This window comes from Parasteatoda tepidariorum, chromosome 1 (genome assembly GCF_982258835.1).
Source record: "Parasteatoda tepidariorum strain Cologne lab strain chromosome 1, Ptep-v5.0, whole genome shotgun sequence".
NCBI lineage: Eukaryota > Metazoa > Arthropoda > Arachnida > Araneae > Theridiidae > Parasteatoda > Parasteatoda tepidariorum.
This window is the reverse complement of record NC_141755.1, coordinates 54,424,888-54,438,104: the sequence shown is the minus strand read 5'-3', so window position 1 is coordinate 54,438,104 and position 13,217 is coordinate 54,424,888. Positions and strand designations below refer to the sequence as shown.

The 13,217-nt window shown below is 26.8% G+C and overlaps 1 protein-coding gene across 1 annotated transcript in view; it reads right to left on the bottom strand.

Annotated features, from left to right (window-relative positions):
* Positions 1–11,320, bottom strand: part of Acp32CD (Accessory gland protein 32CD) — a 67,595-nt gene extending 56,275 nt beyond the window's left edge. Inside the window, exon 1 of the mRNA XM_071179784.2 lies at positions 10,928–11,320. Coding sequence (XP_071035885.2) covers positions 10,928–11,090 — 163 coding nt within the window. The 5' untranslated portion in view covers positions 11,091–11,320. The remainder of the gene's footprint in view (positions 1–10,927) is intronic.
* Positions 11,321–13,217: the final 1,897 nt, after the last annotated feature.

Here is a 13,217-nt window from a genome sequence, read left to right as displayed (position 1 = left end):
TAATTATTGAGAGTATTAATGACGATATAATGAAAAATTTATAATAAATAGAAAACTATCCAGATTACGAATATTATGAAAATTTTCATGCGTCTATCGTGAGAATTTTCATGATACATAAGTAACAATAGTTTTCACCTATTACATAGATCAATTTTACTTAATTTTTATATTGATGCATTTTATTTCAAAAGTTATGTAAAGGAATAAAAAGCTGGTTTTCTTCTTAAATTCGATAACGATTCTTAAAGCTAAAGATTTTACTCGTATTAAAAAGCAAACGTTTTGGAATACAGCATACCGGGACAAAAAGTAAATTATGATTTCTGATAATAATACCATCTATTAAAATTTTCATGAATAAATAATTATCAGTGTTCTTTATTTTGGTATTCTCGAGGATTGGAGAAAACATCTTCTTGCTTTTTATTATCAATTAAATCCGAAATCCATATTTTTACGAATATTTCTAGCTATTTCTAAGAATTACTATATTACTATTACTTACATTTGAAACTTGTTTTAATAATTTAAAGAAAGTAATGAAATATATTGATATAAATATCTCAAACAAGTTCGCCAAAAAGTTACGGTTTTATTTGATAAATTTAAAAAAAACTACAATACAAGTATTAGAAATTTACATGAAAAGTTATAAAATAAAAATATTTAGAAAAGTACGAATATTTTCTTTAATTTCAGGTAGAATTTTGTCAAACTATTTATATGGTTAATATTTATAAAATAATTCCTACATAAATCAAAGATTTTGTGGCAAAAATTAAATTTGACATATTAAAATTAAACGCAATAGATGCTCGCGATCAAATAGCATAAAGAAGCCCAAATTACTTTCTTCATAATTATGACTACGAGAAATAGATAGAAAATTAACGTTTCATGGCAAGCGTAAAGAATGGAAATGAAAATTTATGATAACTTTATTTATTAAAGCGAAATAATAATGAGAAAAGTTAACAAAGTCTAAAAATTTAACAATAATTTTTTAAAAAATGCTAAAATACAATCAATAAATGCGATTTCAGTGAAATTTGAATCAAATTTGTAAATATAAATTTTAGTTTTTATTATTTAAAACGATATTGTTTCAAAAAAAGGAAAAAACCTCAAATATGAACAAATATAAAAAGGTGTACCCTTAATAGCAGCAAGTGCGTTTATTGAAATGGTTTCGTGCAACTTTATATTATTGTTTAAATATCCTTTAGAACACCTCACACAACTATTTGTGTTGCATCTTTCAAATAAGGGCACCCACAGAAATTTTCTCAAAGTGTGCAGTAAGGAAAATATTCATCAAAATGTTTTAAAAATAAGGAATAATTTTTTCCCTTAAATAATTTAACATGCGGCAATCAGAAATTTTTACAAAACATTTCAATAATTTATTTAAAACCTACTAAACAAACAAAATTTAACCAAAAACATTACATTTCAAACTGCGGCATTAAAGTTTTATAAAAAAAAAATCTTAATCGTCTAATGCTATTAATGTTAATAAAATGTATTATGTAGCACAAAAAAAGATATAACGAAAAATGGTTTTCTATCATTTTAACGATTAAGCACTGAGTTATTTTATATCTCTAAATTAACAAAAAACTATTTTTTTTAAAAATTTAAATTAAAATTAATTAAATTCAAAATTACACTTAACATTATTTATAATTATTTAAATAATGTTAATATAAAATAATGTCACCATTATTTATGGTTATTAAAATTTTTAAAAAATAATAGTAAAATCAAACTATAGATTTCCAAGGGGTGAAAGTGCGCCATCTTTTTCGTGGCCCATTTTTCCAATATATTGGATAATTAAATAACTAATTATTTTGGAAAAAATCACTTTAGTTTGATTTGTTTAAATGATAGAAACAATTTTGTTCAGATCTCATTTAATTTTTTGACTTGGTATCCTTTTGTAACATAAATTTTTCAGATTTAGATAAATTTCATGAAGAAAAAATCTTTTATCACATTTTATCAGACTTTTACACTTTTGGATAAAACTAAACAACTCGACTTTCTGTTTGTTAAATTGTCTTACGTCCCAATAAAGGATTGGATAATATGATCAATGAGATGGTCATCCAGTAATAATAGGCTTATCTATACTTTCGTGATGTTTCATCCTATTCCTGCTATAAGGACGATATTGTAGAAGAATCAGATGCAGATTAAGGTATAGGATTAAATTTATCGGTCAACGAATCGTTCTATGCTTTCTCCAATCCCAGAGGATTATGTCCTTGTCTTGTGGAACATCTCTTTCAGCATGTCCATTGAAAGACAATCCCAAGAGCCTCATCTATTTCACACTGATAACCGATGAAATAAATTGGAAATCTTTTCGTGCTAAAGCCTTATCAGCAGAGTTGGAGTAACTTTAAAATTTTAATGGAGGTAGTAATTAAGGGGATTTTAATAAAATATTGTTTTATTTTCAACGCATAAAGATTTCATCGAGGAAAAATATATAAAGATCATGTATGTAACTTTAGAAACTCCACTCTCGGAAGTAAAACTCTCTCTTTTGATGATTCAGCAATCTTTGAGCTATAATTCGTTAGTTATAAGAATAATTTCGTCACGAAATCAAGTGATATGTGATAAAATGCGAACTGCATTGTGGGGGATAACTAACTGGAATAAAACTGGGAGAAGACTAGAGGATAGAAAATAAGGATAAGTTGACCGGATTTGTATTGCGACCAAGGAGTTTTCCTCCTCGTGCCAGGAAGAACCCGAGTTCGAATCCCGCTTCGGGCTTATCTCACTGTTCTATTTGCCTTTCTTTGTCTTATTAAGGTGACATTGACTCAGCTGTATGTTGCCCACGATATAGTGATTATTAGAAAAGTTAGGAGTCTTGAGGTTTTTCTTTCTTTTTTGGAAAAAAAATAGAATGATGAAATTCGGTTCGAAAGAAGTGACGATTATTATTTCGTCACTTTAAAAAAATATTCAATCGGAGCATATATCAGGAAATGGTTTCGTCACAAACGAAGAAAGTTTAGAGGAATTTTAATATCCGTTTTCTACAGTGTCAGAATGTATATTTGATAAATTTGCAAAAAACTTATTTATTAAGCATGTAAAATGTCTTAAAATATAATTAATTTTAACTTCTTTTTAAGAACACTTTTCACAACATACTTGAATTTTTTCAACAACCTATATTAATAGTATTTGCTCTGATAGTTTTCTACTACTGCATTCATAGTAATTATTCTCCAAAGAATTTTAGTTCTCTTTGATTGAATTCATAATATTGATAGCATTATAACTGTGTTCATAGAAATTATTCTCTATAGCAGTGGTCTTCAATTTGGATTCGCTTGAAGTTTCACAGGGATTCCGAGTTGATCAATCAAAGTATTAAAATTTTAGTAAAATTTTAAAAGATTGAATTTTTAAAGGCAGTTTTCTTATAAAAATAAACAACTGTTGCAGCCTTAAAAATACTTTGCAATTAAGCAATTAACAATTATTCATCACAATCACAACCAAGTCAGAAAAAAATTTGCTTTTATTAAGTCATAATTAAAAATATTTTTGCTCTTATTTATTATTTATAGAACATATTTCAGAACATCAAAAAAAACATTAGCTACTTTAACATTCATTTCTCACTAAGCCTTTGACTGAGAATTTTTAATAAACATATTTTTCATACGTTTTTATAATTATTTTGTGCTAATTTAGATCAAAATAAGTGAAAAAATATTATATTTAGCATTTTGTTAATTTATGGTTTGAAATACAGCATGAAACACCGGTGTCTTTTTCTGCGAAAAAGTTAACATCTTCCCAAACGCGGCTCACTTTCAAGCAATAATCTTTCAAATTTGTACTTTTTTTACAGTTATGTAGATCTAAAAGAAACAGTTATTCATCATTGAAATTATTTTAGTTTCAAAATCAATTATTGATTAATTTTTAAATATAAATGAAAAAAATTCAAAATACTTTTTTTCGGGGGGGGGGGATTTTATAGTTTAACACAAATATAATTCCAATAATCTAACAGATTTTTTTAGTAACTAACTGTTTTTACAATTAAAATATACCCAAATAAATTTTTGACTGTAATTAGAGCATTAGAAAAAATAAATTAAAGAGACACTGATGTCCCATTTGTGTCAAATAGTTAGGATACTTATATTATGATGAAAAATGAAGTTGCAATAACGATTTCGCAAAATTGAGTAAGGATAAAGGTTTGATATCATATTTAATCTTCCTTCAAGAATACGGTAAACTCGAAGGGTTCCCCAATGTCTAAAAGGTTGAATACCCATGCACTGTGTTCATGTTATTAATTTTCTGTTGTTGCACATCTCCGAGATCAGTAAGACTAAATCAGGTCCATGATATTGCGCAAGCCCCATGCAATCAAGAATGTGGTCAAGTGAAGCCTATTCATTGTAGCACATGGTGTAGATATGTATCAAAGCACCTGAAACCACCTGAATATTTTAAAGATCTTAAGTGACCAATGAGAAAGTGAGAAAGGGTGATTTGATCTAGTCGACGGCATACAAGTGCCAGAAAAAGCATCCAAGACTATACCAGTGGTATAGCCACTAGTGACTCCTATACCAGTGGTATTAATTTTTTATAGTATTCAGTTCTCTAAATTAAAACACAACTGAGTTTGCTTAAAAAATGTGAAAAAATGCGATAGAAGTTACAAATGTATCATATATAATGCACAAAAATAGATTGATATTTAGATTTTCAGTTTTTCATCTTGTATGCAATTTATATACTACATCATCATAAATCTTAAAGTATTCTGTTGTTCTAAAAGTATTTTAGAGTACATTAAGTAATTTGACATTTTTATGAAATGTGCATAAAAAAACTTGCTTTGTTATTTGCATTAGTTTTAGACCTCACGTTATGAAGAAATCTTTAACTTACATTTTTTGATACAAGTCACTCTGATAGTGCAAAATTCCATAAAGTTTATAAACTAGATTTTTCTTTTATGATTGAATCAACTTAGATCAACACAAGAAAACGTACTTATGTAATTTATTAAAAACAATAATAAACTAAACCGAAGTCAAAACTGAAACTCTCATCACGCTTAAACTCTGAACTGGCACAAGTTTATTGCAAATTAGAAAGTATTTAAAAAAAAAACAATAATAACACTGCAACAATTTCTTGTTATTGGTATTGTCAAATTTAAATAAACAAGATAAAATTTACTAATACATATACGTTTATGATTGATCCCTAAAATTACTTATTAATAATTGCTTACATAAATTTCCAAAACAAATTCTTAACTTAATTAAGGTAAAGTTCTAATTTTATACTTTGCATCCAAAACTTTAAAATCTCTTTTAAGGAATCATTTTATGAAACTTAAACAGAAATACATTTGGAGTGAAAGTAAGTTGTAAACATTATACTAAACTAGAAAGAAAAAAGCCAGCCTTCAACATAATTAGTGCACATTCGAAATAAAAATTTAAAAATGGTGGCTTTGAAAGCATTTTGTGGTTAAGTGTTATGACAAAAAAACTAAAGATTTCGAGAGATAAATCGTTAAAGTCATTGACTCGAGAAAAAGAATTTAATTCGTTATGGTCATTAAGGGATCTCTCGAAATCCCTAGAGTATAATTATAAGCATATAAAAGGCTGGAAAAATTCCAAGATAGCAATGATTTTAACGAAAGTAAATTTGTGGCATAGTTTTCGGCGTTTACGATCGTAAACACGGTGGTTTTTTCGACATTATAAACGAATTTATTTTTCAGTGAAGAAGAGATTTAAGTCATGAGAAATGAAGCAGTTAAGAAATAAAATTTATAACTTTAGAGTATCGTTTAATAAATTCATAGTCAGTCTTATCTAAAAACATGGAGAAGGTTTTACATGGTTACATGGAGAAAAAATATATATTTAAAAAAATGCAAAAGTTACCAGCCAAACAATTTTCTTCTTATATTTAATATAAATACTTACTCATTGAATATCACTTCGTTGTAATCCAAAATATATTATTTTTAGTTTAATAAATAGCTTTTTGAGTTATTAATATAAAATTTAAATTACATTTCACTTACTCAAATACATTTTTTAATGATTTTCAATAAGATATGATGGTTAAATTTAAACATAATATTATAAAACAAAATGAAAAATGTCAAAACTTTCATTCAAAATATTATTTAAAATATTATAATATTATTTAGCATATTTGCATGTTTTTGTGTAAATTTAAATGTGCTTGCATGATATTTTTTACCTTATATGCACCAGCCTATTATTAGATTAAATAAATAAATTTGGTATGCATTGCAAAAAACGCAATATATCAAAACGGATAAATAAAATATATGCGGAAGAAAAACATAAATGATAAAACTTGAATACTTCATTTTAGTTTAATTTTAAGTAAATAAAATATTATTAACTGTACCAAATAAAACATAATATTTCAATGATGAGTTTTTATAGTTCATATTTTTGAATCTTTGTACTTTCATAAGCTTAAAAAGATAATATTCTGTTATCAATTCGAATTTAATTTGATTCATTTAGGTTAGTTAAAAATATTCATATATAAAAAAAAACTTTAAAAATATTTAATACTTTTTCTACTCTTTGAATTAAAAAATGAAATTAAGTTTTAGTTTCATTTTTCAACTTCATTTAATATCATTACTTTATTCGTTACAAGACTAAATAACCTGATCTATGCGCAATGACTAAAGCTAAATTAATGTTACTCGCAAAAATAATTCGTTAACTAATCTTAAAATCTGATTGAACAAAAACTGTAAAAACTTAAACTTTTTTTGTTTATAAATTAAATAATATTATCATTATATGTACACATTTATCTAGTATTTATATATTGTTTGAATACGAGACAAACGAGAGTAGTTTCGACCGAATTCCAAAAATGCTTGGTGGCTTTTAACTTGAGTATTTATTTAAAAAATAGATGAATCCTCCTTAAAAAAATCAATACTAATTTATCAATTAAACAATCAACACTAATTAATAAATTGAATCACTCTGAATACCTCTGGCTTTTTTTATCTCTGTAAATGTTGCTTCACTGTCTATTAAGTAGACTAGTCGAAAAGCAAGTATGTCAGTTGCGCAGGATTTTCATTACATATCAATTCAATGATCGAACAAAAGCAATTTTTATAATAAAATCAGCTGAAATCAGCAGCAATCAACTCTAATTATTAAATTGAATATTTTTCTATGTATTTTAACTAGTTCATACTAGTTTCTCTTTTCACATCAAGGAAAACTTATCTGAGTTACTTATAAATTTATTTAGGAAATCAACTTTTTTTTATTCACTTCAGATATACATTATTTATTTTCGAGGCCTCCGTGTAACAATGTCAATAGTTGCTAGTTTCACATGTATTTGACATCAAAGCGATGTCTTTTCTCTTTAAGGGTATGTAATGTTTTTCGCAATTCCTTCACGCACAAACTCGAAAAGATTAAAAAAGAAAATCATTAAAACTAATTTGTAAGAAATCTTCAAACAATCCTATCTAATCTTGCGTTTAAAGGGTGTGGCTATCACGCAAAGGTGAATATGCCCGTATAGATTATTTTGGCTACTTTTGTTTCTGTTCCAATTATTTATTTATTCTTCCGTGTCTATGGGATAAGCGTTTCCCCTACCCTTGGCATTGAACCTGAGGCTGCTGACCTGCGGTCAAGGGAGGAGCATTGAGATATGATTCAGAGAGTGCATAAATGCATAAGTTTGGCGATAAGCGTAGTGTGGGTAATATTTTATGCCCCAAACAGGGCGCTCGCTTATCATCTGCTTAACATTCACGAAGTCTTTAAAGGCGTTTTGACGGAAATTATATTTGTCACGATAGTTATACGTACTATTTTACACTTCCTAGTTTTGACACTAACTCAAATTATTGGTTTGAAAAAAATAGGATACAATATTAAGTAGATAGTAATGCTCTCGTTGATTGTTTTCATTTGCACAAACATAGTGAAATAAATTAATATTTATACAAAGTACTTATTTATTTCTACCAAAAGTTTAATATCTTTAAGTAGAAGAACATTCATTGATTTGTTAATCTTTTACTTATTTAATTATTCATTGTTAGAAAGTATTTTGATAGTAAAACATGTATCACTTGAATGATAATTTAAAATATTATAATATGGGTAATATAATTTGTTTTCAGTACCAAAAGTAATTTAATTCCTGATTATATTTTGTATTAGATTTTCATACGTGCTTAAATTAAATGTTTTTAATAGTCTAAAACTAACTAACCTCCCTCCCTCTTTCTCTCTCTTCCCCTCAATTATTTTAATTTTTAAAATAATGCTAATTTTTGGTTTTATGGTATTAATTTTTAGTGAAATATAAAGGCTTTAACATTTTGAAAATAAGCAATACTTAAAAGCAAAGCATATAATAAAGATTTGTTATCTAAATACGAATATTCTTATAACCAAAAGCTTTTAACCCACTTTTCAGTTTTTTGAATTTTCAAAATACCTCATGCTAGCAGTAATTACACGGCTTTTAACCATAATAGGTAAAGAATGAATCCTACTCCAAATTTTCACCAATAGATAAATTTCATGAAGAAAGAAACTAGACTATGACTTCAAATTTTTCACATAAATTTCTAATACCTAATGACTGTCTTATTTCTATGAAAACTTCTTTTCACACACTTTCATGACATTTTACTTTATAAGAAAGAGGTTACACAAAGGTTTTTTCAAATATCCCTTTGTTTAAAATCAAAAATAGAAACATGTATTTTAAATTATCTGAAACATTTTATGTATTTAAAAAATAATTACCGCCCACTATTTTATTCCATCATTCGCTCAAAATAAACTTTAAAAAATAACAGATTGTAAATCATTGTACTAATTTCTTACTGATTTATAATGTTTAAATTCATGAAACTTTCATAACTATTTTTCATACCTATATATTTATAAGTATCTGATCCTTTTTAATAAGCATTTGAAAAAATATATGCATGAGAATACATTTTTAAATATCTTTTTAAGATTAAAAAAAAAGGTTAAATCATGGAGCATATTCAAAGTTTCTAACGCACAATAAAAAGCTCTACTAGTAGGCATGCAGATAAAAAAGAAAGTAAATTTTCTTAATTTCACATTCAAAAATTTCTTAACAGTAAATATATTTCTGAAGCCAAATGATCATATGTAATTTTTCCACAAATATGTTAGCCTGAAATATTTCTTTACTAAACTGCTGCGCCAAGAAACAAATCATATCCACTTTCAGATTACTTCATTTTGTGTGTTAAAATAAAAAACACAACTTTATTATAATTTACTTAGAACTCATTGAAACTGTAAATAATTATTAACTTCATTTTGACAATTATATTAAATTTTTATCTTTCTTTCCTGAAGAACCATATTTAAAACTGCATTACTTTTACAACTATATTATCTAACAAGAGCAAATATTTGGTATCTGATAAAAAAAAATTTTATTAGAAATGATAAAAAATCATTCATGCTTAGTCATTTAATAGAAACTGTAATTTAATACATTAAAAATAATAACAATAACATTCTTATACTATTATGATAATTTCATCCAAATTTATGTTTGAAAATGTATTCAATTTTAAGGAAAAAATTGCGTTACAATTGGGTATAAAGTTCAAAACTGAAATATATACTTCACACGCATCTCCAGATTATTTAGATTTCATGAGAAAAAGTGGATAAAAGAAATATTATAAAATGAAGTAGATTCTTGAAATAAATTTCATAAAATTCATGAAATAAAGAGGATATAAAATATTATAAAGCCCTAAATCTAAAAAATTTTAAAAAACACTTAAAATAAACGTTTTGAGTAGCTCTTTTGCTTTCAAATCAGGTTTGAAAAATTTTGAGATTTCCTAACTTTTCCAGAAGAAAATATATATATATATATAAATAAATATACGTATTCAGACATGAAGCCTTAAGTTGATTTTCCATTTGATTTAAAAATATTTAATTAAAAATCTGTGTGTAGCAAATTTTATAAAGACCTTCATAAGCATTTATACTCTTATAAGTAATTTAAGTCAATTTGTTAATTTCTTTTTATTATTCATAGAAATAAAATTTGTTCATGACAGCACATTTTCCATACATATGGAAGGATTCATACGTCATTCATCATCATATTTTTAACCGTATTTTCTAACTTTTAAACGAGAGTTAAAAAAAAAAATCTTTCACATTGAAAAAATTAAATATTCTCCAATTAAAATAGAAACGCTTTCCAAATGCATTTATTTTTACTTAATGTATACTTTGTGTACTGTTTTATTGTCAAATTTTGTCTTTGTGTACTGTTTGTGTGCTGTTTTTTTTATGTCAAAAATTTTCACGAGGTAATAAATATTGTCAATTTGCAGAATGACAATTAATACAATTTCAAATTGTCTTTGTTAAAAGATTAGAGTAATAAATTAATCACTGCAAGATTTGATTAACAAAACCACAAGAATTACACTAATAATTGGCTTAAAAATATAAATTAATAGAATTATATTTAATACAAAGCTTTCAAAGATCAAGAGATATTCTTCAACAAACATATGAGAAATGATATTACCGTTTTAAAACCTTTCAGACTTTTTTAAAAATATTTTTAGAGCAAATAAAATTTTGAGAAAGGTATTTATCACAAGTTACAACTCATTTTTTTAATGTATTGTTTAAAAATAACGTTCAATCTTTAAAGACATCTGGCGAATGGTTTTATTTAGGCATAGAGGACATTACACTGTAAAATGCATGAACAATTTTATCTTCAGTTAAAAATGGTTCAATTAGGATATGAGGCAATTTTTAAAAAGGAAATATTTCCATACCTTCTGCACCATTTGCACAGGCTACAGCATTTCCATTTACAGCTACTGCACCATCTTGTCCTTCACCGTCCACCATCACTTTGGGAGGAGCAGCCCCATCCCCTCCTTCAGGGGCTTCCAACGCCCCCGTTGCCCCGCTGGTCTTCGAATTGGCGCAACCCATGGCACAAGATTTCTAAAGAAAATGTGGGAATTCACGAAATGTGGCAAGTTGAGAAAAAAGCTAAAAATCAAATTCCAGAAATCCTAGTTATTCCTGGGTTTTTCCTTGAAATCCCAAATAAAAAAGGGGAAAAAACAGAGCCGGTCCTTTTTACCTCGTTAAACGGGCGGATGCTGTGAGCGGAATGATGCCGGCTTTTCTGGATGAGGAAGAAACAGAGTCCCTGACTCATTGGGAAGAGAGATCAATCAATGAAACATCAGTAGCGCCATCTACTGGTGATTGAAGCAACCATTGGATGACAAAAGAGTGACTCATTCAGAGGGAGTCAGTGGAGTTTTTGTAGGTAGGGGTGGGAAGGGAGAGAGGATTAATGAAATGACGTTCGGTTTTGCTCTACTGGGTAAATGCAGTGATGTGGGCTCCCGTGTTCAATATAAATACCATAGAGAGAATAATGATGAGTGGAAAAGGGTTAAATAATTCGCACGCTTAGCTTTTATAAATTGGAGGTGTACTTTTGATAAATGATATCTTTTACGAACGGTGTGATTAAGGAGTTCATGGTTGACACTTTTATGGTTACATTAGTTTAAAGATTCATGTAATGACGCAATGGAAATATTTATTTCTTGTTGAAGAGTTTAGTTAGAATTAGTCAATAATTGCTACGTTACATTTTGTAGATTGAATTTCGACAGTCAAATGCATAAATTTTTAAAACACATAAGGTCTTGAAAGTTACTTAAAATATATTTATTTAACATAGCGCTCAAACCAAACTGTATTTGGCAGCTACTTACTACAATTTTATAGCCAATCACAAAGCACATACTTTGTTTTTAATGGAGGTTATTCAAATAAAATGAATAAAATGTTTTGTGATATTATCGTATTTGGGCAATCTGTGATATATTTTACATAAATAATACGCTAATGAATAAAATGATTCTGATATCCTTATTTAAAAAATAATGATAAGTAATATTCTATGCCATAATACCACTTTTAAATTATGGTAACATTAAGTTAACATCGTTTTTTCTACACAAATTTAAAACTTTATCAACAGCAATTGTTTGACTAGTTTTAAAATCAATTTATGTACACAGGAAAATATCTTTAGCAATGAAAAGTTCTGAGTTTTAAAATAATAAAAATAGCATAGTCTTAATTAAGTATTTAAAAATTGAGTTTTAATCATGAAGGTTAATTTCAGTTATAAATAATATCTTGCTAATGATAAGAATCTATTTACTAGCATAATTAGTAATAACTAACGGATGTTATAAAGATATCAAAATTGTAACATGGCGATAGGTTGTAAAAGGATGATTTATCCGTTTCTATCATCCATTTCAAAAGCTGCTTATAATTAAATATATTTAGAAAGAGCTTATCGCAATATTTCATATATTAATATTAAATACCATCAAATCAACTGGAAAACTGCATTAATTTGAGAGTAAAAGAAAATTTCGCACACAAAGGAAAACCTCAACAAAAAAAAACTATTATGATTTGAAACCATAATAATTATAAAAAAACGTTTTTTCTTTCTAACCTTTTCTTGAATACTAATGCGAATCTATGAAATTTTAATTACGTCAAACAATTAGAATCTTTAATCCCTTTAATATATATACACTTATAATGTATGCATAAAATATACGTACATATGTACATATGTGTACGCATGTATATGTACATGCATGTGAAAACAGTGTAGATATGCACGTTTGTGAACAGTAAATATATACATTTTAAGCAAATACTTGTGTATGTACAATGTATATGTCTGTGTTTGTGAAAGCAGGTATATGTAATGTACTTTTTCTTATTTGTACCAACATACATGCACTGCGTGTACAATGTATATCTCATGCATAAAATATATTTATATCCTATATAGGCATATCCCATACATGCAAGTACAATGTACGAATGCCCCATGCATACTTAGGCAATTTATTTATGTACAATGTATGTATGTACACGTGCACATTATATGCATATCCAATTTATGCATGTACATATACATGATATATGTATTTTTACTGTATGTATCTACATGTGCATAATATATTTGTGTGCAGTTGTATGTACATTCCGCATATTTTGCATATG